The following is a 26,864-nucleotide window of genomic DNA, read 5'->3' as shown; positions in this document are numbered from 1 at the left end:
CTTGCAAACTGAGGCAGGATGACTGTGTGGTTTCATACTCTGCTGTCTTCTGCAAAATAGCATCATATTCTGGATCCATCCCTGATACCTTGGGGTGGCTACCTAAAACAGAGGGTAGACAAGATTAAGAGAATAAAAGCAGGTATTTATTAAAGGCCCTCTACAGGTACACCTTGGGCAGTCAAAAGCCTCCGAGAGAGGCTACACCCAGGATGGACAATGGTCACAAGTTTTTCACACAATTAAAAGTGTGGTCCATTCACATATCAGGGGTTAATCCTCCAATTACAGCTTCAGGTAATGAAGTCATATACCCCCAGTTTGCTCTCCCCAAACTCACTTTTGTTTATGCTTTTCAAGGCCTGGGACAGTGAGGCGTTCTTGATTTTCGGGCCTAGAGTGGAATTGTTCTATCTGAATAAAACGGGAGAACAGCAGCTGACAGGCTATGCAGTTTTAGAGTTACACACTAAAGCAGTGCAGGATCTGAAAAATATAAAAGCTAAATCATAAGGCATCATCCCCACCAATTCCAGCTCGGGGGGCTGGTCCAGGCTGCCCACACTGCCTGTGCACGAGGGCAGTGCTGCCGACCCACGTGGGGCTCTGTGCAGGAAAAGGAAAGAGTGTTTTGGTGGCAGGGCAAAGTGCAGGTGAGACACACACAAAGTGCTGTGTGGCCACAGCAGCTCTCACAACAGCTTGGATGGATGAACTGCAGGCTTTCCACAGGGGATCCCACATGGGTTTTGTAAGATCTCTCTGCTGATGGGTGAAAGGCAGATCTTGCATTCCTGTGGGTGAATGAGTCCTTGCCGTGGACTGAAGGCGCAGCCCGTGGAAGACAGCAGGCATCCTCTGCCTTCAAAGAGTGCTGGATCAGCTCTCTTTGAAGCTCTCTTTACTTCTAATCACCTTTACTTTATCCCTTGTAAACACTTCACCTGCCCACCACACCTCTGCAAACCACAGAACAGAGTATCCCCAGAGAACTGGAGTGCACGGTTTGAAAAGGAGCATTAGGAGGGGAAAAATCTCCCCCTCTCTCTTTAAACTGTCTCTTTTCTATATTGTTACCTTGACAACTCTGCTGCTGTGTTTCATCTTTGGTGGGACTTAGCCGTGGTGGAATAAGGGGGACATCCATGTGTGTTTCCACATCTCCTCCAGCTCTGCTTCACAGGCACATGCCAGGCACAGGGCATCCCGAGCTGCAGAGCCCACGGTTGATGCCTTGACCCATGGTGCTGCCTGGAAATGATTACAGATATTAAGAACTGGGACCCCTTCTGATTAAAGGTATAACATTATATCTTCTATTTCTTTTCGTTAAGCCAACGCCAGAGCAGTGTTAATGCGAGATGCAAGGTGCTTAAAATATTTTGGGTTATAAAGGTTAGGACAGCTGGAAAGCAGAGAGGGATGAAAGTACTCAAAAATAGTTGTATTATTTTTAGTATAAGCAGATACAGGAGTATGTGTCAAGATTAGGATACAGTTCTGATGTGCTGAACTGAGTCTAGAGATGCTAAAAATATGCTTTCTTTTCTCATAGTTTTAGAAGAGACAGAGGCTAAGGTAAGGGGAGAGTAGTGGTGAACTGAAATTTTAATTCCTGCGCTTCCTTGCTCGTTGGGGTTTGGCAAAGCTGGCTGTTCACCTGGGTGCCCATGACCCACTGACACCAGCAAAGCACAGGAGGCAGGGAGAGGTGCTACCAAGGGGGAATGGGATCCTTCCCACCCCGCTTTTCCTTCTCAAAAAGAAAATCTCCACCAACATAATCCCTTTATTCCTTTTAACCGAAATGGCAGCGGAGGCAAGGCAGGCAGGCTCCGGGGCTGGGTGCGGACGGGGGTGTCTGTGGCTGAATGTGGAGGGAGAAGGGGGCTTTTAATGCAAAACACATGTGGTTTCAATTGCTCCTGGAGCCAGCCCAGTAGCTGTAACTTGGCCTGACAAAGCCTTATTGAAGTACAGACAGTGTGGTTTCAAAGCAGTTTGAAAAAGAAGGGGAATGCTGTTCAGGAAATTCTTCAGGCATGGGCAGGGACTTGGCTGCAGTTCTGCTGTTGGAAAATCTGACAGGGGCAGCTCGTGAGCACAGGCCAGGCCTCGTGCTGCTCCGAACGCTGAGCTGCATCTTCCCCAGGCTCCTGCACCCTCCGGGCGTTCATCCATCGCCAAGGGAGAGGTAAGAGCTGCCCTGAGCCGTCCCGACAGCGCCGCGCGCATTTGCCCTCCTTCTGTGCCTCTGCAAAGGGGCTTCTTGCTTTCAGACTGCTGCTCACAGCAAAAAAAAAGAGTCAAGCATGGGAAGTTGTGGCATATTTGCGAAGGGTTGGGAGCAGTCTGAGGCTGGGTGGTGGTTTCTGGCTAGATTTGTGTCGATAGTAAAGCTGCAGGCAAAGCAACGCCCGCGCCGCGTCTCTGGCTGAGGGAATGCTGCCCCCAAATAATCCCCAACTTTATGGTTTTGGGGAGTAAGTGTGAGTATAACCTGCAGCTACTGAAAGATTGGCTCTGGACCATGTGTCACTCAGATATTTGGATGAAAAATGCGACTCAGTCACAGTAAATACGTTTATAAGTGCATTGTATTGTAGTTGTTTAATGAGTGGAAAGCGTGTTTGTCTGGGGTTTGTTTGCCAATTCCTGGTACAGCGAGCTTGTGAAGAGAGGTAGCAACTCAGTAATAATCATTGCCTTGTGGTTTGTCTGCGTATTTTTTTCCTGTATTTTATAAAGCATGAGCAAACTGCAACAGACAGCACGGTCAGAAGCCACGTAGAGAAGATTAGAAGGGAAAACATTAATTTAGGGGCCGTTCTATCTGCAACTTCGCTTCCCATGTGCGTTTCTTTCCCCAAATAACTGAAGAAACATTCATGATGAAAAGCTCACTCACTCTTTAGGGACCTGCCAGATTTAGGCAATGTTCTCTCATCCTTTTAGTTGCAGCATTAAAGCTTGCCTTGCCTTTGCAGAGATATCAGCACCTTATATGGCAGGCTCGGGATTCGGGAACGCGCGTTCGTCAAGGGATGGAGGTGTCAGGAGGAGTCTGCCTCGCGTCGCCTCACAAACTTCCTTGCCTCTGCCTTGGATTTTCAGAGCAGTGTTATTTGATGTGTTGAAAATGCTTTTTAGCTGTGTTTTATGCTGCTGGTGCTGGATTTTTTTTTTCCCTTTCAACAAGGAATGAATTAAGGGTATCAAATTATGCAATGGGACGGTGCTAAGAATCTCTGAGTGGTTCACGGGAGCAGACACACGGTTTGCTGAGCCTGCATCCAGCAGGGCTCAAACAGTCACTCATCTCGGCAACCCAAAAATTCAGGGACAAGGGGAGCTTCCCCACCAAAGGGCAACAGATCCAGAATGTGGCAGGACCAGAGCTTTGTCCAAGTAATGCTGCTGAAGAGTGTTAGGTTTGTTTGAGCCAAGTGAAGACACTGTGGGTTTGGAGTGCAGGAAGGGCATCCTACAGGAGACATGGATGTACTGTGGCTGCCTGCAGGCTGATGGGGGCAAAGGGAATGAGAGGAAGGACTGAGATGTGACAGTGGGAGGCATATGAGGGAAATAAAGATAAGCTCAAAATTGATAAGCTCAAAATCTGCTGTGCATAAGATATACCTGCAGTGAAAATGCTGTGTCAAATGAAGATCTTATATGATCTGGAACTTTCTGAGCCTTCACAGGCTGCCATCTTACCCTGCAGACTTGGAGCTCTATTGCTTTTCTCAGCAGCTGTTAGTTTAGGCAACCAGTCAGCCTGCTATCTTCCTCACTGCTAGTTATAAGCTTATTTTTTTAAAAAATAAATAAAATAGAGGGACAAGTTCCTGCTTCTGATCATGCAGCATCCCACTTCTCAAATCTGATTGTCTGCATTGAAGAGCCAGAGAGATGAAGAGGCTGGAATGTGTCAATCTTAGCCAGCAGCAGCCAGGGCCATGGGAGCTGCTGTTTCCTCCCTAACTTTGGCAGCTCCTCCTGAGCCTCCTGAATGACCCCTGTGCAGCTCCACCTGGGTCAGGCATTCAAGCTTTGAATCCAGGAGGACTGAAGAGGAGTGGGGAGAGTGGAGACAGCCTCTTGATTTTGGGAGCAGATAGACAGGAGAGCCATTAGCACACCCTGATACGTGTATCTCTTCTCCCGGTCCTTCCCAGCAGCAAAGCAGAAAGAGAGTGAGTCTGTGCAAGAGAATAAATGGGTTAGCACAGAAGGCACATCATGTGGAGGGAAGATGGAAGATGCAGCAGAACAAGTTTTAACTTGTGTGAGCAGGATCACTGCAGAGACTGCACTCTGGATGCTGGCACAGGCTCAAGCCCACAGCTCTCACTTTGTGCCGTGCTGGTTGTGTTCCAGCCGTATAAATCCATATTACAATCCTGCTTTGCACATTCCTACAAGCTATATCTCTTTTCATGGTGCTGTGGGGTGAGAGTGTGTTGGGGCAGGAGTCTGCAAAGTGTCACCTCCTGTGGCTTGCTTTCTGATTTGAGCTCAGTTGATTATATCCCTCTTGCTGTTCCCACAGCCTCCTGCAGTCACACCTGCTGCTGGCTATTTTGGTGTAGCTCTCGTATTTGTGCATCCTGCTTTGAGACACTCTGGTGGGAAAGAGCTTTTCTAAACTTGGCACCGATGGACAGAGGCTTGTGAGTGCTTCACATCATCTGAGTGGTGCAAAGGAAGCAGCGTGTGAATGCAGCAAAGCTGGTGTGGTGTTTGCATGCAGTGTGAATTTATTGCCACAAATCGTGGGGCATTCTGTGAAAGATGTTCTCTGTTGACTAGCTTGATACATAAAAGGACTCACTGCAGAGATTCTTTCTTCCTTGCTAGCTTTCCATTTTCTTAATTCTGAAAAAAGTATTGAGACAAGCTGACTATGAAGTAAAAAGTGTGAAATTTAGAAGAGATGGTCATAAATAAGAAAGCAGACGTGTTTCTGTCCTTCTCAGAGAAGAGGAGCAATAGTGACATCACATTGTTCACAGATTCTTGCAGCATAATAAAATATCACTTTTGGCTTAGGAAATACAATTCAGAGATGGAGATGCCTGTTCCTTTGGTTTGTTTTGGCAAATTCTAATAGGTTTAGAGTTTTACTGTGAGTGCTCTTTGAATGCAGAGAAGGGACAGGACAGTCCCATTGTTCAGCTTTTGGTTGAGTCCATCTACTCCAAGCTATTGGTTTATAAACCGAGGTTCTTGCAGTGCACTTATCCTCCAGCACATTTGTTGTGGAAGTGCTGCCAGCCCAAACAGCTGGGGAAATTACAGGAGCTTTCAAGATGTTAGAGGTGGGGAGTAGCCTGGAGCATTGAGGGATCTGAATGAGCTGCTTTACCAGGAGATGAATCCCCAAGGTCTCTGCAGCTGCCTGTGCTGAGTCCAACTTCCACAAAATGCAAGAGGAAAGAAAGGTGTTTTCCAATGGACTGGGCAGAGTGTGCCCTGATGGAGTACAGATCAAAAAAAGCTTGTTGATGTGCTTATGTTTGCCAGAATCAGAACAGATGTTTGACTAATGCTACATGTGGTGTACCCCACTGAAAGAGACTACTTATAAAAGAAAAGAAAATTCTTTAGGATGTTTCCTTTCTGTCACTCTGGCCATGTATCACACAGCTGTGATACCTGAGGAATAGGCACTGAGTGCTGAAGGTGTTCCCAACTCATGGAAGAACTGCTCCTCATATGGAGGGATGGGTACTGTTGACTGAAATAGAGGGACAGGCAAGAGCAAAGATTTCAGCTTTGGGGACACCAATAACAGTCACAGAGGCCAAGTTCATGGCTTGGATGGTCCTGGAGAAAAGTGCTATGAGATTTAAGTATGCCAGCAAGTATTTCATCCTGAGGGCTGTTCCCCAATATTCAGCCCTTGCTAGCTGTGCTGCAAGTGAGAAGTTATTTTCCAGAGCCTGATCCTTTTTATGGAGACCCAGGTTGTGGTCCAACCCATGTGAAAGGCCATAAATCAATTTTGGGTCATGCTGCTGGTGGATTAATGGACCTGGGGGTGTCAAACTTGAGAGAATTTCATGGGGAGCAGAGACGCAAAATGTCTTGTTGATAGATGGCTCAAAACACTCTTCTTTACTCCAGGTTTTGTTCTCAGTCACGCTCCAGAAATGTCTGTTCTTTTGAACCTGGTGGATACTGTGCACTTAAAAGACAGAGAAATTAAAGAGGGTGAATCTGCAGAGCATTTACAGCTAGTGAATACAAGTACAATGCCTTCCAGTGATATGGCAGAGAGCACCTCTGAAGGTTTTTAGGGCTTTTTTTTTCCCCTTCATTTCAGCCCAAAAGAAAAGGTTTTTGTTTCAGAAAACAAAGAGAAAGAGAAGAGGATGTTGGTGATACGGACACAAAGAGAGGGCAGATGTGGGAGATGTAGGTCCAAGACCTGAGGGAATTTGAGCCCCTCTCTCATCTCTGGAAACGTGTTCCCATCACTGTGTTTCAGGTCAGCCTGGGGTCAGGTGCTCCTGGTTTTTCTGATGAGGCTGTTCCACCTCAGTTATAGGCAGGCAGGCTGGGAGGGGAGATGCTGTGTTGGCTCTGCAAGGCTTTGGGCTGTTCCTGCTGCAGTGAGCTGATTCCTCCAGCTCCAGGACATCTCCAGCAGCACATTTCAAGAGGGCCCATAAGAGAGAAGCTGCCTTCACAGACTGCATCCTCTTGCAGCTTGAACTTGTTCTGTTACTAAACATACATCCTTCAAGTGCTGATCAAAGAAACCCCCACGGCAGAGAAACATTACTGATTCCTTAGGCAATACCTCACCCTACTCCTGGCCCTCCCTGAGCCTCCAAGGGCAGCGTGGCCAGGAATGTTACAGTGCCAGTGTTTCTGTGGGAAAGGTGTTAATTCATCCCTGTGCATGTAAAACACTTTTCTGCCTGAGGAATTGTTAATGTGGCTTGCACACCCTGAGTGAGGAATTTACTGCCAAGGAGGACTTGGTGGAAGGAGGGAGGGAGGCACAGAGCAAAGATTTGCCCTAAGTGGTGAGGTCTGGTGTGAATTTTGGAAGCTCAGAGCCAGTTCTGCTTTCTGGTGCCTTTCAGCTGAGCCTGGTTTCAGCTCTGCTGAAGGAAAGCAGCCTGTGCAGGTCAGCAGGTGGGGTGACAGGGCTCTTCCAGTGCTCTTAAAAAAACTAATAAATCTTTCTTGTCATGGGCTGTATCTCTAAGGTATGCTAAAGCAAAAGGATGAATAGCTTTTCTAAGTGGACTGGATTTTGTCTCAGGTCCTGTTTGCAGTGTTGGTGTATATAAGGACTCAGTGTACAGTTTTTGTGCAAAAACTTAATACTTTTTTTGTGCAGAACCAAGAACTCCTTGGTGAAATACCCACATTCCAGGCTATACTTTTGTAGTCATAGTCATGTTGTCTGTGGCTAAACTGCATTTTTTTCTACATTTTTTTCTGGTGTAGATGGGATTGTTCATGCAGTGGTGGTGATCCAGCACTGTACACATGTGTCTTTAAGCCCTCCCAGGTCAGACACTTTAAAGTCTGACCTTTGGAAAGCATGCTTCTTTTCCAATTTCTGTATTTGTTTCAGTATTATCTTTTCTCCACTGTTAAAAAATTAACTGGTGTTTCCTAATATTTTCCTGAAGAAAAATTGAAAAATCTTATTAAGCAGCAGCAGCTTTTCCTTTAGTTCAATAATTGAAAGGAGGGAGGAGCCACCAGCAAGTGCAGCCACTGGATATTCTTTCAAAGCAGTACTTTTTTGTCTGGTGCCTTAATTCTTTTTAATGGTTGAGTCAGGAAAAGTTGCCAAAATGTAAATTATGACTAGCATGCTTCTCCCTCCCACACAGTACAGATTATTGATAGTGGATATAGCTGGTTCCATAGGTAGTAGCCTTGCAGACTTTATTATGCTCATTTGTTTAACATATCTCAGCACTCTCTGTCCATCATCCTGTCTTCTCTCCCTACAGAACTACAGACATGAGCCATTTTTTGGTAGTATTTACAGGTTTTTTTGGGGGGAACACTAGCTAGCAACCAAATATTGCTTAAGTGTGGCTGTGTGAGAGTTTGTATAGAAAGAACATGATATCCACAATTGCCATGTTATTTTCTTGTTATAAATTTATACTGTATTAATAGGTCTTGCTTTTCACACATGTTGTAGTACTTTAGTTGCTCTATCTCTGTTAGGGCAGCTGTGAGTTAAATATTTTATCAGGACTAGAGAAATTCTCAAAACCAGGCTACTGTACAGATGCAAGTTGCTCTTTGTGGCTGTGTTCTGTTGCTATAAATTCTTTTGATGTTTGTAAAGTTTTGCCCCAGCTGGATATGCTATTTTCTCCATCCTAGAAATTGCAAGTAAAGAAAAAAGGCAGTGAGAGCAGCAAAGAGATATAGTGAATAAACAAGTTTTGCAATAAAGGGATATTTTTAGCTGGGTATTTCATATTGTTTCTCCTTGGTCAAACCTCTTCTATGATTTGAGAGGGTTAGCAATGCAATTTATTCATTTTTCTCCAAGGGAGAGGCTGCATTTAATATGTGCTCTCCAGGATACCCTGTTAAAATATTAGGCAATAAAATCCTTGACTGTACAGTAGTTGTAGTTATAATTTCCCCCAGGTAGTGGAAACTCTGTAATTTATTGTTGTTTGAGTTGGTACGGATTGGCGTGGTTGTGGCGGTGTAAAAAGATCTGCTTTGCTCCAAGTCCTCGTGTTTGTTGGTCCCAGCTCCCCTCCCTGAGCAGCATCTCATTCCTGAAACTGCCTCACTCCAGACCTCAGATCACTCTCCCACAGGGGAACTCGCACTGTTCCCTCCTGGGATGTAAATTTTGTAATTTGCTGCATACAAACATCAGTGCCAGCAACCCTGAGGAAGACACTCCTGGTGTTGAATCCATAGCGTAAGAACATGTTTGGTGGCTTCTTATCTGTGTAGAGTCTAAAATGCAAAACATTCAGCAAAGCCTGTGTTACTAGGGATGATCTCCTCAGTCTGTGCATCAAAATAATCTGAAAATGTAGGAAATTATTCCTTCCTTCCTTCCTTCCTTCCTTCCTTCCTTCCTTCCTTCCTTCCTTCCTTCCTTCCTTCCTTCCTTCCTTCCTTCCTTCCTTCCTAACTAACTAACTAACTAACTAACTAACTAACTAACTAACTACCATTCCCCTCTGCCGTGGTTGGAAGGAATGACTTCATTTGAGATGATTTTTTATTTTTAAATGAAACCTCTGAGAACTCAAATTGCATCTTCCAAACAAACTGCTGAACTCGACTGCTTTTACCAAAAGCATGCAAAATTTTCCCCTCAGGATCCTTAGAGGCCCTGGAGTGCCTGCCTTGCAAAACCTGGGGCAGTGAACAGAGTCGCTCTGGAGTGATTTCCGTAGGATACCTTTAGAGAGCGTGCTTACACGTGTATTTATAAGGACATTCATACACATTTAACACATCAGATTCTCTTTTGGTCTGTTACTGCACACACCAAGCAGAAGGAAAAATAACCAAGGTATCCAAAGAGCTGCTGCCCAGCTGGTAAACTCTGAAAAAAACCCAACCCCTCCAAGAGGCACAGGCAGGAGCAGTTTTTATCCCTGGCTTTCTCCTGCCCCTGAATACACGTGGTTGTCTCTTTGTGATCATTTCAGATGCCTCAGGAACAGTACCCGCACCGGAGCACCATGCAGACCTCAGAAGGACCCCAGGTATACAAAGTGGGGATTTATGGCTGGAGGAAGAGGTGCCTCTATTTCTTTGTGCTGCTCCTAATGATTTTAATCCTGGTGAACCTTGCTATGACCATCTGGATTCTGAAGGTTATGAACTTCACAATTGTAAGTAGGGGTTACCCTGGAAGGTCTGGGGAAGATGAGGGAGGGTGCTGGTCTTTCCTCTGGGCATGACTTCAGATACAGCTTCAATAATGGGTGTTTCATTGCCATGGACAGTCCTTTTATAGAGAGGAACAAATTTACACAATGATCCTCTCTTTCTGCTGGGCATTGCAAAGCTGAGGAATCAGCTCAGCACGGCAAATCATGTTCCTCTTATCTGCTGTGTATGTGTTATATGTGTATGTATGCAAACAATATACACCACTCATCTCCAATTTTCAATTATAAAGTGTTTTAAAATTAATGAAATCAGTTATTTTGAACTTGGATATGGAATAGTTTTGAGCCTTTCCCTTAGACTTTTTCTGCTTTTCTCCATGACCAGGAAGACAAGAATCTTGATTTGCTTTTTTTCTTTGGGAATATGAACGTTGTTCTGTAATGATGTAGTTCTGGAAGCTTCATGAAATAAAATGAAATTTCCAGGGTTTCTCCCTGGCTGTGGTACTTAGGTGGAGCGTGTCCTCATCCTTGTATGGCTGTGCTTGGTGCACATCAGTCCTGCTCTCCCTTGCTGCACAGGGTTAGCTTTCTAACCTCTAGTCCTCCCTGGCCAGGGTTAGCTTTCCACTCCCAGGCCTTGTGAGCCTTTATATATGGCAGGTTGTTGTTTTTCACTGGATAATTTGATCAGGCAGAGTGAAAATGGAGTTACCAGTCACCTCTTTTTCAAAGTAATCATTTCCACCTTGTTCAGATGAGATGATTCATTTTAAGATTGTTTGAGTCTTCAGGAGAAACCAAATCTGAGGCTTTAATCCTGGTTTTACTTCCTGAGGGAGCTGTAAAACTACACTTCCCTAGACAACTTCCAAGGATCTTCCAGCCAGGCTCTGATATGAGCAGTGTGTTTGAAGTCTTTTTGGCATTTCTTCCTCTGCTTTGGTCCTGTGCAGTCCCAAACAGCTGTGGCCAGCATTATGTCATTAATGGGCCATGAGAAGTTGAATAAACAATCTCTGGCTTCCTGGACCCAGCAGATAAAATGCTGTGTCAGGGGAACGTGCAGTGTTCATTTTCTCTAAGCAGGTTGTTGTCAAGGTGTGCAGAAGAGTGCAGTGCATGTGTGCATAGGGAGCAGGCAATTATAAAGCAGTAATCCACAAAAAGCTCCTGTGAGTGGGCAAAGAGTGGCCAAAGTAGAGCAATTAATGCTTAACCAGACCAATTATTTAATCTTGTGAAATGGATGCCATTTTGATACCCATTTCATGCTGAACTACGGTCTGTAGATTAATGGAAATAGATATTTCTGAGGTGATGGAGGATTCATCACACAGGCAGTGGTGTGGGTATCAATCTGAGGACAAAATAAAAGGATTTCAAATTATCACTTTTCAGGAATACAGCTTTATTTTTTTCTAATAACATAACTTCAGCCCCATGCATTTTTGCTAATTGGTGCTGGTCAGTCAGCTCTCTGCAGATTGCCTGGGAAGTCAGGTGAACATCTGTGCTCTTTCTCCATCACTGCCCTCTGATGATGCACTGCATTTTGCAGGCCAGGTGCTGAAGTGCCATCTCCCAGGGATGTGTGCAGAAACCTCCCATTTCCAGCAGCTCTGTCCCACTAGGATACAGGCTGCCTTTCGGGGGCATGCACTGATCTTCAATTTCTTGTCTGATTCTGTTTCCTTACTTGCCCTCGGATTACTGGGAATTATTCCTGGGTAAAGTATATTTGTGTATGGCTTAGTTAATTCATATCTACTAATGCTAGTGGATGATGAACAGCATTTGGTGATAAAAACACAGGTGGTGCTACTGAGTCCTGCAGTGGGAGCAGCTTTATGGTTGTAGGCATGGCCACACTAGTCAGGGTGAGTGTTTCTGGCACAGCCAGTTGCAAATAAATACAAGAACTGGGCATGTAAAATGTGAGTCTTGCCCCAGTATGCACCCATTCATCTCCTGAACTCCTGCTGCTCCTGCAGCCTCGCCAGCTGCTTTGGATCCTGCTCTGCAATCCCTCCTGCACCATTCCCTGAGGCTGAGAAAACCACTTGGCTAAGTGAGTTTTTAGAGGCAGACTTTTATCTCTAAATAACAAATGTAAGAAAATTACCAAATGAGCAGATGCAAATATGGAAAAATCTTTAATTTGTTCCTGTTCTGATAAGAGGAGCTGAGAGTCCTTCTGGGGCAGAGGAGTGATCTGAGTAGTCAGTAAGCAATAGCTGCTGCTTAACAGGTCTGAGTTACCCCAGTGCTTGCAGAGCAGAAAGGAGGGGAATCTTTGTGTTTCTGTTCTTCTGGAAAATGTAGTATTTCTAGCATCTTCCACCCCTGAGCTCTCCTTCCAGAGTCTGAGTCTCTTCAACTCCACAGAACAGTCCTGGCACTTACCAGAATTTAATGATGCTCATTATAGCCAATAAGTGCTCACAGTATTTTAATGAGCACAGCAAACCTGCTCAGGAAAACTCAGGGGTGTTTTAAATGCTGATAGTGGGGAGTGGAGAGTGGGGAAGGGGGAAGGAGATGAAGCAAGACAATCTCAGATAAAAAACCACCTCCTCCTGCTTGCTGTAGCAGTATCCATCCACTCCACTTCCTTGTCCAGCCCTGACCTCCCTTTCTCTGCCCTCTGCCTGCCCTCCTGGCTTCTGCTCCAGGAGACAGCTCCCGTGAAATCAAACCATGGGCTTCAAATCAGTGGCTTTTCACAAGCAACCATCACTAATTTATTCTAGCTTTTGCTTTTATTTTAATGTTCAAGGCTTAAACAAATGTATGTGTAGCTATTGCCCCTTACACAGGGCTGTCAAAGCAGTGTCACACCTGTGTGGGGACAGCTGGTCACTGTCTGCTCTGTCCTCTGGCACAATCATTCATTTCTCATGTACTCTTTGATACTCAATTTGTTTTAAATGCATTTATCCAGCACAGGGTGTATGAAAAACAGGCCTAGAGGGGACCTCAAATGTCATCTGCCTGTCCCACAGCTGGTTCCCATAGCCAGGCCCATTTGCTGTGTTCATTTACACCAGGGCTGAGCTGCTCTGGGGCTGCAGGAACCTCTGGGCAGGCTCCTGCCTCTGAACCTTGCTGGGAATTTTGAACCAAATCATGGACTGCATCTGGACCAAAGCCACCAATTTGGTTGAAGCCCAGATGTAGCCTGAAGGTGGCCTAACCTAATTGAGGTGGAAACCACCATCGACTTTCCAAGGATATATAGATACAGAGTGCCCTGCTTCATTCAGATCTTGGACAAGCCTGGTGGTAAATCTGTGGTTTGCACATACTGGGCTTGGGGAGGTGATGTTAATGCCTGTGGGCTGTGTGTGTGACTGAACCACTCGGTCTGCAGGTCCCACACAGTCACATCAGCGTGGCAGAGGGCTCAGCCTCCAGCTGTGGAAAGCTGCAGCTGTGGTGGGCTCAACCTCCAGCTGTGGCAGTCATAAAATCCAGCTGTGGCAGTCCAAAGCTCCAGCTGTGGCAGTCCAAACCTCCAGCTGTGGCAGTCCAAAGCTCCAGCTGTGGCAGTCCAAAGCTCCAGCTGTGGCAGTCCAAACCTCCAGCTGTGGCAGGCTGAAGCTCGAGCTGCACAGAGCTTGGCTGAGGCGGGCACAGCCCCTGCATGGGCTCGTAGGTCCCAACTTAATTATGAAGCTGAAATGAGAGCTCTTAACAAACCTTCCTCTTTCTGGTCCACCTGCATTAGCAGGCAGTGATGCAGCTCTTCAGCAGCAGCACTGCCCGTGACTGTGCATATTAGCACATGAATATTTTATGCTGCACACCAATGATGTTCTGGGGATCTCTATTTCACCTCTTACTAGTGAGCTTAAAACATTTTTTAAAAGGCTTCCTATTGTATTAGTTTCTGATTATTACAGGAAAAGATGTGCTTACATAAACACAGCAAACCAATATCCTTATTTTAAGCAGTCCGAAGCTAGAAAGCTCTGATAATGGGCAATGACAGTGCCTTGACCTTTTCCCACACGGGTAGCACACAATGCCTGGTATTTTAAATGGTGTTAGGAGTCTGAAGCACTATCCATTAGTACCCCTTTAGAGCCTGTTAGGCAGCAGGCAGAGCTTTAAACAGGAGAGATGAGGACTGTGTCCTATTGTGGCTGCATTTAAATGTCAAACGCCCATCTACTTGTGTGCCCATCAAACCATACAGGATCTTTTGCTTTTCCTTTGCTCTTCCCCGATGTTTCTATCCACAGCTCCTGTTTGCTTGTTATGGATTGTATTTTTTGGCAACAGGAGCTGTTTGCATATCTAGTCTTATATAGTGGCAGGTTCTACTAGATTTTAAACTGTAATAAAGAGAAAATAATAATATTTTTCCCCAATCAGTTTGCAAGGCTTGAAATTCCTGGAGAACTGTGTTCTAAGAATCATCCAGAGTAAAAGCTTCAGACTAGTTTTGTAAATAAAATACTCTGCAAGTTGGTAGTCAGGAGTGCCTCCATGAGCCAAACTAAACATGTTCTCCAGACTGGGAGAGCACCATCCCTGGAGATGTTTACAGATGTGCAGCTCTGGTAGCTAGGGACAGGGTTTAGGGTGGGCTTGGCAGTGCTGGGTTAGTGGCTGGACCAAATGATCTTCGAGGTCTTTTCTGACCTGAATAATTCTGTCTCCGTGCGCTGCTTCCCAGCCTGTTCAGGCTGCTTGTGCCCTCTGTGTGCACCTCCAGGGGGCTGCAGGGTGGGAATGGGAGTGACCCCCTCCTTCCACCTTCCCTGGGGTACAGAGAGGGGGAATCTTCCCCTCCTGGCCCAGTCAGGCTCAGCCTGGGGGTCCCTGACCACAGCACGTGCCACCTCTGGGTTCTCCTTCCATAACCACACGAAGTCTGCACCCTTCAGCATGAAGTTCAGCTATATTTTATTATTTTAGTTGAACAGGAACAAATTATTTCAGTTGTTCAGTTTTTTCCCCTTTTTTTTTTGCCTCAGGCTGCATTCATAGCTGAAGGGGTCTGGTTTAGCAATGTTGAATGAAATGTTGGCAATTTAGAGAGACAAAATGCTGCTGTGGATGGCACAAATGCTAAATATCATTATTATCTTGCTTTCATTATTAAAAGTTGCTAGGAAAAATGAGCTTTTAAAAATTGGTTATGAACAGTTATTTCCAATACAATTACTCCCTCTTGTGTGTAAACTACCTGCCACATTTCAATTACAGGAAAACAGTGGGGTAATAACACAGCAGTAAAGATGGATTAGAGTTAGGAAAGCTCATTGCCCTAGCTGGCAGGATTCTTCTATTAATGATTTAAAGGAATAGACTTTGTTCTAATTTTTTTTTATTTTTGTTTTTTAAATCAGAGATTGGCTCACAAGGAAATTACTCCCCTGTTTATGTTTCCTTTTCATGATTTCTCTGGGGTCTCCTTTAGGTGCAATGGTAAGGCAAATATGGGAAGGAACTTTTCAGCTTCTGCTTTGTGGTGCAGTTGTAATCAGCCAGCTAAAATTGGCTGGAGTTAGAATTAATATTACTATATCCTTATTAAGGAAGGATTGAAGTTCTTTCCCTCTCCCCCTTGCACACACACACATTACAAAATTGTGCACTTTCCCATCCTAATTCATGTTGCTCTTTCTGTAGAACAAGTAATTGTTCTGAGACTGCCTGCACGACCCAAGAGCTTTGTGTATTTCCCTCCTTTCCTCATCCACATGGACTGCATCTTCTGATATAAAGATGTTAATCTTGCAGTGGCCTGACAACACCAGCAGTGCTGTGAGTGATTGTACTATTAAGTGAAGAAGTTCCTATGGGTGAAATCCTTCCCAGCTGGAATTTAGCAGGAATTTTGGCTCTGACATCAGTGAATCAAGCTCTTCACTGTAATGCTTTTTATTTGCAGTTTTCGTTACAGTAACTTCTAATTTCTTTCCTCTAGGTTGAGGATAAAATGTGCTGTGCTTTTCTTTTACTCTTTTTCTAGATTCTAGATCCGAATTTCATTCCTGGAGGGTTTCTGTTTCTGCATGAAAAGCAACTGGGATTACTTATCTTTTTTAAAGATACATATAGTACTTTTTGCCTTCACTCACTTGGAGTTTAGAATAATACAGTCAGTTTAAATAGGATATTGTGTGAAGCTGTTGAAAGTTTGACCCCTTCACTGCTGCATCCTCCAGGGCATCAAGGATTTGGTAGTGGTGACTTGTTGACATAAAGTACATCAGTTTCTTATAGTATTACTCCTTGGAAACATCAGTCTCTCATAATATTTCACTTTTATTATCCTAATAATCACATTTTCTCAGCCAGTACGAGCACACAAGGCTTTCTTCATCCTTGTTACCGAAAAGTGAGGAAAGGTCCCCATATTTTTACCTCTGTACTCTCTGCTGAACCATTGAGCTTTTACAGCTCTGCCATGGCACTGGATGTGCTGACAGATTATGCTGTGGGAGCAGAAAGAGTAGTGAAATAGTAAGTCTTCTACTCGTGCCACTAACCCAAGCTGCACTGCAATCACTTAGCTAACCCTTTGGGTTTTTTCTTTGACAATTGCTCAAGGCAGTCTGTGGTATACAGAGTATTAAGCTGGCAGATGGCCCTTTACCCTCAAATATTTTTTGTTGGGTTTCACAAGGAACTGAGGTTTATGTGACTGTGCTTCCATCTTGATAGACAGGATTCCAGCTCTCAGTTCTCAGATGTTTCCGAGCCTCTGTTCATACTCAAGTCATCTGAACAAAACTATGCATCCAGGAGAAACAAATATCTCAAACATACTTAGTTACTGCATTTTTCAGAGGCAGAACAAGAAATAAGTCTTATTTATTGGTATCTCTGCTGTGAAAGAAGCTGCTGCATAAATTCTGTACTTACTCCTCACCAGGAATGAAAGATGTTATAAATGTCCCTACAGCAGAGAAACTTTTTTATTGGCGCTGTTTTCTGGACACCAGAGAATTTAGCCCTGACTTCCAGATACTCCAGGACACATCTCTTGGTTATTAGTGCTTCTGATTTGGAGGAAACTCAGCAATACCCATCTCCTCACACCTGCAGTTCAGTGCACGTGTGCAGGCAAACCATCATCTGCCAGACTTGCTGTATGGGCCATGCTGAGACTCAATAACTGCTCTTGTGTATATCCACAGCAGGAAAATACCTGATTGCATTAAAAATACATGATGGCTTTGTTTGATGTCTCCAAGAACAGAGGGATACAAATAGATGGGGAAGGAAGGAGAGTGGCAGGGATTTGGGTGGTTTGCAATGGGAGGTTGATCGTTTGGTTTCTGGAATAACCCTTCATTTCCAGGCATTTCTGCCTGTCAGCAGTGAGGGCCCTATCTGCTGGTGCCCCAGGTCCCTGCTGTGATGGGGGAGCACGATGGGAAGGGTTAACAGCTCAGGAAAAGCTGCTCAGTGTGAGATGGAACAGCAAGGAGGGCTTGGGTGGGCTGTGCAGGGGGTGAGTCATAAACTCTTGATCCCAGATCCTCCCTCCTGCCACCTCCCTCCAGAGGAGATTGTTCTCAGCGTCTCTTTCATCTGAAGAAATAAGATATTTCATATTAGCATTCATCTCAGTGCCAACAAAAGATCCTCAGACTAGCAGTTCTGAAGCAGAGAGAGATTTGTCTCTTAGAGAACATGTAAAAGGTATTATTATAAATGTGCAAAAGAACAAAAACAAGCTCGCTGCTAAAATGTCGATAATCAGTTAGTCCCTTGAATAGCTTACAACCTGATCCTTCCCCATATTCTCACAGTGCAGGAGGAGAAATGATTTAATTTGGGAATCTACACAGAAATGATGTGCCATGCTGAGCCATAGAGTCAGTTTGCTGCTGCTGCTGCTTCTCTTGTTCCTTGAGCTCTTTTTTTTCTTGCTAAGCTTCCCAGCATCCTTCCTGAACTCTCTGCACAGCAGAGAGCAATGGCCTTCCAGGCTTTCAAAACCCAGCAGCCACTGCTGGAACAAAAATACAATTCCTCTGAAGCACCTGTTCTGCATGGTTGCCTTCTGGCTGAGGTGCTGCTTGGAGCAGCCTCCATGCCTCCTTCCTCTTATCCTGGAACTGCAAAGCCATCAGCTTTTCAGAAAGTGTTTCTTGGCTTTCTGAGCCCCTGCTGTTGGAGCATAATCCATGGAAAGGGAAGGGAGGTGGCTCTCTCTTAGAACTGTAAAAGCTGAGGAAAGTGTGAAATACTGAGGAACAGAAATCTTTCTCTGGGTGAAGCTGGGTCCTGCCTGTTCAGTGGGATGAGCTCGTCTTTGGTTAAACAAAAAGTAAAAGAGAAGTCTGACGCTTCCCACAGTTGTGCATTTACTTGATTTACCTTCTGCAAGTGTTTTCTGCTGTGATGACTGAGGGTTTTGAGGCCAGAACTGCAGCCCTGTGCCGTGCAGAGTCTGTCTCTCCCCTCCTGAAGGGGGGAAATGTTATCCCTGTATCAGCTCTTCTCCACTCCCATGCCTCATTTGATAGATGCATTTAAAATCCATGCTGCCATTTCTCGTGCCTGTTCTTCCAGAGCTCTGCAGTGGAGATGAGCTTGAATATATCACTCAAATTCATCATAGCTTGAGTTTTAGTTCTGGCCATTTCCACTTCAATTGCATCTACCCCTTTACCCTTCCTGCCTCCGCTGCCATGGCCAGCAGCAAGATGGACTGAGGTAATTATTTGTGTTTAGGCCTGTTTCTGAGGAACTCCACTCCAGTGCACTTGCATGAAGGACACCCTGTTAGCACTGAAATGATGTGGTTGCAGCCAGACCTAGAGAAGAGGAATAGATTCACGCAGGTAATTCAGCCTTAGCCTCTTGAGTTCTCATTACTTTGCGTCCACCCTGTGCTAGTGCCCACCTCTTTCCTTTTAAATGAGATCCAGTAACTAGCAGAGAAATTATGGCAATTTGCTATATGAAATTTGTGATTATTTGCATTTAATTAAAGGCTTCTCTTGGGAAAATGAAGGGCAGCTTAACCTCAGAGAAGCCTCTACATCTCCAGTAATTGCTTCTAATTGAAGTGCTTTGAGTTTCCATCCCACCACAAGGAAAAAAAACCTCAAACCTGAAAAGTTCACTCCCACACATAGGGTCCCTGAAAATTATTTTATCCTTGTGCAATTAAGGTGACTGAGGGTCCTCACAAATGATTCTTCAGGGTGGGTTAACCAGCTAAAATTAAAGTTTCATTACTGCAAAGGCTGGTTTGTGTTGTGATTATGAGAAATCCAAGGCACAGCCCATATTCCTGAGCTGCAGTGCTGACAGACACAGATGTAGGGGTGCAGGTGCACATCTTTTACCTAAGTGCTCCTGATGGTTTCTGGTTTTGTACAGGCTTTTTTTTTACTTCCAGTGGTATTTTTCTTATTATTGGCTAAACCTTTTTGGCTCAGTGTGTCCTGTAAAACACAGGAGAGGATTTTTCTCAGCTGGAGGCGTGCAGAGCTAATCAGCAGCAGAGCTTTTGGGGTTGGGAACATCTTGGACATTTCCCTGCATCTCCACCTGTGTGTGCCTCAGTTTTTGATGCTGCAAAAAGTGTATCCTTCTCATGGCAGCTCCATTCCCTGGTCATCCTGGCACATGGAGTGTGTCCCTAGAGCAGGGGTGGCATTTTATAAACCACCCATCCCTGGCACAGGCATTTGGAGCCAGCCCTGCTCTGCCCAGGGGCTGCAGTGCCCAGGTCAGTGGTACTGGGGGCTGGGGGGACCTGAGGGTTCCCTGTCTGGGGAGGGGGATATGTCATGTTCATGGTAATGCCACCACCTCCCCTCAAGCAGCGCTTCCATTACACAAATTCTGCCTGGTTACAGCTATCAGCATTTCTGTGCAGTGACATCTCTGCCTGCACCCTTTGGTGCTGTTAAATCCCTCCTTGTGTTGTGGGTCTGAAAACAGACATAAATACAAGTTTGTGTGTTGTAGCAGCAGGCATGGCTGTTCTCTGCTGTTTGTTCTTTCCACTGAAGGTCCCAAAGTTGAGAAACACGAGAGTATTCTGCTTTCCTGTGCTCTCACCTTGTTCATTAACGCCTGGTGTCACACAAGTCAGCAGGAATGTGCATCTGATTTCTGCTCTTTATTATCCCTAAGGTTCTCTTTAATTTACACTGAAGCACATAAAATCTCTAGATGGGCTGAAATATTTTAGAGTCACCTCTGAGATGGCTGTGGGTGAATTGTCAGAAATGGGAGCATCGTTGTTTGTCATTTGTTTTGAACTTGCAGCTGCAGCTAAATACGTGAAAACATTTGTGATCTGCCTCTGTTATCTTCTTAGCAAGCAAACATCCTTGGAAAAGTGCACCTCCTCATTTTAAGAATAATAATAAAAAATGTTTTAATTCTTTATGCAGAGTCCTGAAGTACTTGTATTTCGTGTAGGTGCAAGTCATATAGACGTGTGTAGGTGCTGATTTTGATTCAGATTATTTAATAGGGTGGCATTGTTTCTGACAACAAATATTAATCTATCAAAACAAGACATTAGAGAATTTTGTTCTAGGAAACAAGGAAATCAAGTGCCTTTTATAATCTTTATTTTCTCTGTGTGGTAGAAAGGGAATTCCTGCTAGTTACGTATTTGTGCACACAAACCACTTCTGAATCAAACACTTATTTACAGGGAGATATCATCAACAGAGACTGATGCAAGGTTTGCAGCAAAGCCTTGAGCCTTGTGAAGGGGAGGAAATTCAGCCTGAGCAGCTGGTGGCTGAGTTGTGGAAATACCAAGTGGATTTACAGAAAACTGCTTTCTCTAGAAGGGAGAACAATTCAGTTCACCGGGATGTATAGATTGAAAGGCAAATTTCATCTTTATTTGAAGTTTCCTATTGACCAAAGATATTTGTCTTTGTTAGTATGATAAAGGATTCAGCCTTGTGCATTGCCCAAGAAGCAGGCTGGGTGTTGGAAAGCTGGTGTGTGTAATTCCTTTCTTCTTCACAGTGGAGCTACATTTACTGCCATTACACCTTCCTCCTATTAGGAAGCTTTTGTGCAGAACAGTTTGCTTTGTCAGTCCTTTTTATACTGAGCTGAGAATGAGGATCTTTTACCTACTCAGGGCTAAAATAACAAGTCTCTGTATAGAAAGGCTGAGGCCAGTCAAGACCCTGTTGTTCTTGACTCTCAGGAGCTGGGGCATCCTCGGCTCTCTTCCCACAGCAGCACCACTGTGGTCACTGTTTCCATCCTCCCTCTGCCAGCCAGGACAGCTCATAACAAATTTGCACTCACCTAAACAGCATTGAGAGATTTCCCTACAGGAGCAATCTGCACAAGGGAACAGCTTTCAACTTGAGGGCAGAAATCTGTGCTGCAAGTGGGGTCAGAACCCAGGGTAGGAAGGTGGTTCATTCCAGTTCTGCTTGTGAATTATGCTCAACAGAGGTGGAGTGGCCAGTCCCTTGTTGCATGACTTGGTTCTCCTCTTACAGGGATGTAAATGGGTGGCATCAACTTGTAACTGCACAGTTACAAGTGAGGGAAGAACAGACTGACAGCATCAAGCTCCAGAAGGCAACTGCAGAGGACAGGGATTTAAACTTTGAAATATGGACAGTACCTGGGCAATTGCAAAGAAGAGTCTGTTCTGGTTTGCAGGTTTTTTGGAATTATTTTTCCCCCCTCGTAGGCAACAGAAGAGACTGTTGCTTTGGGTTGGTGATAATCTGCAGGGTAACATGTTAAATGGGTTTCACTCACCTACGAAGTTTGTCACTTTAAAACAAATATATAGATACTGTGAGGATTTATGCAGTACAGAACACATACAAGGACCCAAGAGAGCTCTACAGACAGAAATAACTGGAAAAAAAAATACAAATCCATGCTCTGAAGTATTGCAGAAACAGGCTTCCAGTTTTGGAAACATGGCATAGGAACCTGGAAATGGTAGACAATTACACCCCTGTAAATGAGAGTAAACTAATCAGTTGTGCTCACTTCTTTTTCCCTTTCATCATTGCATGTTTTTGAAATGAATCCATCCAGTAAGAAATGTGAAGTTAAATGGCTGAACTCTCTGCTCACTCACAATTCTCCCTGATGCTCACGTTGGAGGCGCTGGCTGAAATGCTCACTGAGAGCCGGCGTGGAGAGATGATGAGATCCATGGTGGGGAAATGACCACCATCCATCCAAAATGTTTTCAGCAGCAGCACTGGGAAGGGAACACACTGGTGCAATCTGTAGCTCTTGTTTCTGTTTTAAAGGTCTCTAATGAGCCATGTGTGCACTGCATTTCACCCTAGGAAATCCCACTGAAATCTGGCACTCGCGTTTCATTTCTTATGCTGCTATATTTAGGGCAGAAAGCAGATCTCCCAGCGTGGCTCCTTCTGGCTTCTAGAAACCCTGCAAAGTGTCTTAGTAATATACACTAATTGCTTACCAAAGCTGCCAGCTCGCTGTGTAAATCCTTTCAAAAGATGGGAAGTGGAAGCAGAGCAGTTGCCTGCACTTTCTGCAGGCACGTGGCTGTCACCAGTTGTGTCTGTGCCATGGGGCTGAGGGACAGATGACCTTGGTGGATGTGATGTGCCTTCATTACTGAGGGCTCGCACTCAAACAATGTTTTTCTGCCCCTCCATTTTTATTCTGTGGATGAGGAGTCCAATCAGAGGTGTCTCCATTGGTTTTAATGAGTGAATTAGATATTTTTTAAACCTGCAGTCATTGGCAGTCTCAGAGCGTGCATATTCCCTTTCTCTGATGTATTTATCTTTAATAAGTTCCCATCTTTCTTGACCTTAGTCCCACTAAAAGTCATTCACAGCCATGCCAAGTCAGGCATTCAACATCATCTTGTTATAATCAAAGGAATGGACCTCTCTGTTCAATACAATCTTTTTCCTGTGCTGAGGCCTGCCAGCCCAGCTGTACCCACATTTCTGCAGTTCAAGTGAGAGGGTGGTCCATGCCTTGTGTTAAAGAAATCTGGTGCCATGCATATTTTTTTAATTGTGGGTAGGAGGACAAAGCAATACATGTCAGTATTAGCAGTGTAAGGTGAGAATATGGTATTTTTATATTCTGGTATTTGGAGAAATATTTCAGGTGTTTCATATCCTTTCCATACCTGTCTATATAGGAAAAAAAAAAAAATCTTTAAAACTTAAGAATAATGGAGTGATTACAGTTTGGTAGAAGTGACATTCAAAATCTACTAAATTAAGCAAAGAACGTGTCCATCCCAGCAGCTTTCTGTTATCTTTAACAGCTCTTTGATAGGGATATAATTTTCTGTAATCACTCAGAAAGATGGTTGGATATTTTTTTCTATTAAATTCTGAAGGACTTAAACCTTTTCTGGCTTACCTTTGCTATTTTTCATGTTTATATACAACAGTATAATGCATCAGCATTTTTATACATTTCCCATATAAAAATGAGCCATGTTTATAGAGGCTGTCAGACTTTCTATTCCACAGAATAACTGGAGCATCACTGTAGGTTGACACCAGCCTAAAAATCACATATAGTTGCTGAAATGTCTTATTTTATGGCCCTGTTGCTATTTAATAGCTAAGCTGTGGCCTTTTCTTAATTTACTGTTGCTATCCAGGAGAGCATTGGTGTCAGGGGATGCTCTGCAGAGGTTCCAGGGCAGCTCTGCTGCTTTTGTGGGTGCCCTGATCAGCAGAGCTGCCTGTTGGGTGAGGAGCTGCCCAAGCTGTGATAATTAACTGGTGAGGTAAACCACTCTACACTGCTTTAACCTTCTTTCAGCAGGTTTCTCCTACCAGGCATTGGAATATAAAATGATTACTTTTTTTCTCTCTCTCCTCAGCATTTAGCCTCAGGAGATTTTGGATGGGTTTTGGCTATTACAGACACAGTAAATGCCTAGCTGGAAGCTGTCTGGTATTCATAACCTTAAGGTATTTAGGAAATCATAAAAGCTGAATGGATTTTTTTCTTCTTTTTTTCCTTTTTTTTTATTTATTTTTTTTTGGAGAATAGCTCCAAGAGCTGAAGGCACTGCTTGCCTTTCAGGTAAATTCCATTCAGGATGATAAATTATGGCTGAACTGAACCAAAATGTTCCTAATGGCTCTAGTCAAAAGGCCTATTACAGGATGTCTAACTCACTTAAATTCCTTTTGGCTTTAAATTGTTAATGATTAAGTGTTTTAGGGCTAAAGTGATACACACTTAAAGGGCACTTGGCTTTAAGGTTAGCCAAACTGAGCACCTCAAGTGAGGGACACAGATTCATTTGAGTGACCTTCAGGCAGAGAAATCAGGATGTTGTCTCTACAGGTGGGTAATTTGGTGGGAATATTTGCAGGACACCAGGCAATTTTGTGGAAAATGAAGCAGAGGAGCATTCTGGAGCAGAGAGGAACAGCAGCTTTGGCCAGCCCTTGTGGTTTTTAAATTGCACTTTTGACATTGCAGAGGGAAAGTTTATTTGTCTTTGGTGGTGGCATTTGGAGAAGTAAACATTTGGTGATGTGGAAGGTGTTTTCCCAAAGGAACAGCTGGTCAGTTGTAAGGCTCCAGTCCTGTGCTGACTTGTGCAGTTCCTTGGGTTCAAGTGAGGTTTTGCAGCAATGAAGGTGCCAAACCTGTCTGGCAATCACAAAGGTTTGGACTCCTGTCCAGTCCTGTGCTGCTGACCAGTGAGCAATGCCACTGCTGAAAGAAATCTTTATCTGAAAGGATGTGCACTTGTCTTGGAGAAATCCCTTCAGCATTGTCAGCTTTAGGAACTTCTCCATTTCACAGATTTTTAATGTCCCCTGACAGTGAATCACAGAAAATTCCAAGTCACTTCACACAGGCACTTTTGGGATCTGAGTACTCAAAGCAGCCTTACTCACATGGATATCAATGTTCAGTTTGGCTTTTTTAAATTCATGGATGTGTTTATTGGAATTGAGTTTTGTCTCCTAATCCTTTTCCATGATTCCAGCACACAGATTCAGCAGTTGCACACACTGCCTTCTGCTCAGGCAAAATCAGAGGTGACCTGAAGGTCCAGCTCCTGGATCAGAATCACACTCACCTTCCTTTATCCAGGGCTTTGGTTCAGGGCCAGCAAGCAGAACATGCAGGAAGAAGTGCCAAGCAGAACTAGCAGGACTGGCCCCCTAATAAAACATATGCCCATGCACAGTTTGCTTGCAGCAAAAGCTGAAAGCATGTTTTGCAAAATATCCACATTGCTCCTCGGGCTGTACCGTCAGCTTGCAGGCATCTAGGGCCATAACACTGCCATCTTCTGACATTTTATTGCAGAATAAAGGACAAATTCTTTATAAATTTCAAAATACCCATTTTCCTTTGGTTTTTCCCCTCTTGGCGGTGCAGCTCCCCTCTGGGGATTTTAAGCAAACATTGTTCCCAGCTTGTTTGGGATGCTGTTAATGGGAATTCCTGGCCCAGTGCATTGCAGATGTCTGGCTCCTCCAGAATGTTTCTATTCCCCACTGTGTCCCTTCCCCTTTGATATCTGATGAGTCAGCAGGTCTCTAATTGCTGTTCCTCTTAGCAGGGAGTTCTCTGGCTCAATACATTAAATATTTGATTGCCCCAGGTCTCCAGACAGAGCAGGGCACACAGGGGGATTTACAGCTCCCAAAGCAAAGCTTTTGCCCTTCCAGACACTGAGTTTGGCAGCTCAGCCCGGGGCTGTGCCTGGGAAGCCTCACCTGGAGCCCAGGGGGGACCAGGGGGGTCTGAGCAGGCCAGGTTTGGGGTGCTGGGAGGCATTTGGGGGTGGCAGCAGCTGTGCTCAGTAAGACTTGCTGCATGGGAGTCTGCACATCAGCAGGGAGACCCCTGCATGGCCAAGAGGAGAGTGTGGCCACGTGTCCTGCAGCTCCCAGAACTCCGTTTTTGCTCTTTTTTTATAAAGAAGCAATGCAGAGATACCCACTGGGATACTCCTGTGCTTGGTGGATTGTGGAGTGTGCCTTCAGGGACTTGATAAGATGGGCTATTATAGCAGTAAAATTATCTTCTGGTAACATTCTTGGATATTATGCATGTATTTCATACTCAGTGAGCTGAAATAAGGACACTTTTAATCGTGTTTTCCAAGTGTTTTAGATGAATATCCGTGTAGGGACAATCTCTGTGCCTTGCAGAAGGAAGACTGGCTTCCAGCTGGGGCTGTTCCCTGGGCAGAGCTGGGTTTTCAGCCTTGCAGGTGTCTCCCCGAGAGGGGAGATCCAGTCCAGCGTTCAGCAGTGTGCAGTACATGCTCAGAAATCTGGGATGTGCTGGTGGCTGCTGCCTCCCCGCTCTGGGGAGGAATCGCTGCACACCAGGCTGTGTGGGAGTGTGCAGACTCACACTGGGGGAAAGCAGCAGCAGCCCTGAGGGTTGTCAGCAGTGTAGGCTTGAGGCAGGAGCTGCAGTGCAGTCTGTGGTGGAGAATATCCCAAATGTACCTCTCTGCATCTGCCTTTGGGCTGCCCGTTGCTCTGAAGTCTCAGTGGCTCCGTGCTTCTAGCGGAGAGTGGAGTTGTGCTGGGAGTAGAACATAAAGGGGCTCTGAGAAACACAGACAGCAGTGTGCACTTCACACACACATTCCATCTCTTTGTCCCTGGTGGGTGGCACTGGAGAGAAGAAAGACTTTGGTGGGGATAATGGGGGAAGGAAGAGCCCTATAGCCTCACTTTGTTAATCCTATTAGCCTGGTCCTAATGTAAGAAAAGCTGCTGCAGTGCACATGCTCAAGCAATGGCTTGAAAAAAACCACACAAGTTTCCCTCCCACTGAGTCAAAGAGAAGCAATCTCACTCCCACTGAAATGAAATAAATGTAGCTGCTATTAGAGCAGAGCAGTGAGCACCAGAACTATCATTTTGTAGAGCAGATCTTTTAAACAGACCTTCAGATTAAGAAAAATAGGTGCAGAATAAAATTCTGTCCTGAAGCAAAGTTGGCAGTACTGCAGCAGTGAGACAGAGGAACCCTATGAATACATAAGTGGTGTTTTCCCACATTATTCAAAGT

The 26,864-nt window shown here is 44.7% G+C and overlaps 1 protein-coding gene across 14 annotated transcripts in view; it reads left to right on the top strand.

The window, feature by feature from the left end:
* Positions 1-26,864, top strand: part of SGCD (sarcoglycan delta) — a 301,761-nt gene that overhangs the window by 167,829 nt on the left and 107,068 nt on the right. For 8 of the 14 annotated variants that reach the window (XM_086852001.1, XM_086851997.1, XM_086851996.1 and 5 more), the window contains one exon: positions 9,675-9,860. In XM_086852001.1, coding sequence (XP_086708127.1) covers positions 9,675-9,860 — 186 coding nt within the window. Of the gene's footprint in view, positions 1-1,155; positions 1,300-2,071; positions 2,195-9,674; positions 9,861-26,864 lie in introns of those variants that run through there. The other 6 variants (XM_086852006.1, XM_086852004.1, XM_086852003.1 and 3 more) reach the window with 4 other exon arrangements.

Source organism: Cyanistes caeruleus, chromosome 15 (genome assembly GCF_971803275.1).
Source record: "Cyanistes caeruleus chromosome 15, bCyaCae1.hap1.1, whole genome shotgun sequence".
NCBI classification, from domain to species: domain Eukaryota; kingdom Metazoa; phylum Chordata; class Aves; order Passeriformes; family Paridae; genus Cyanistes; species Cyanistes caeruleus.
The sequence above is the reverse complement of the archived record's forward strand: the minus strand, read 5'-3'. Positions and strand labels throughout refer to the sequence as shown.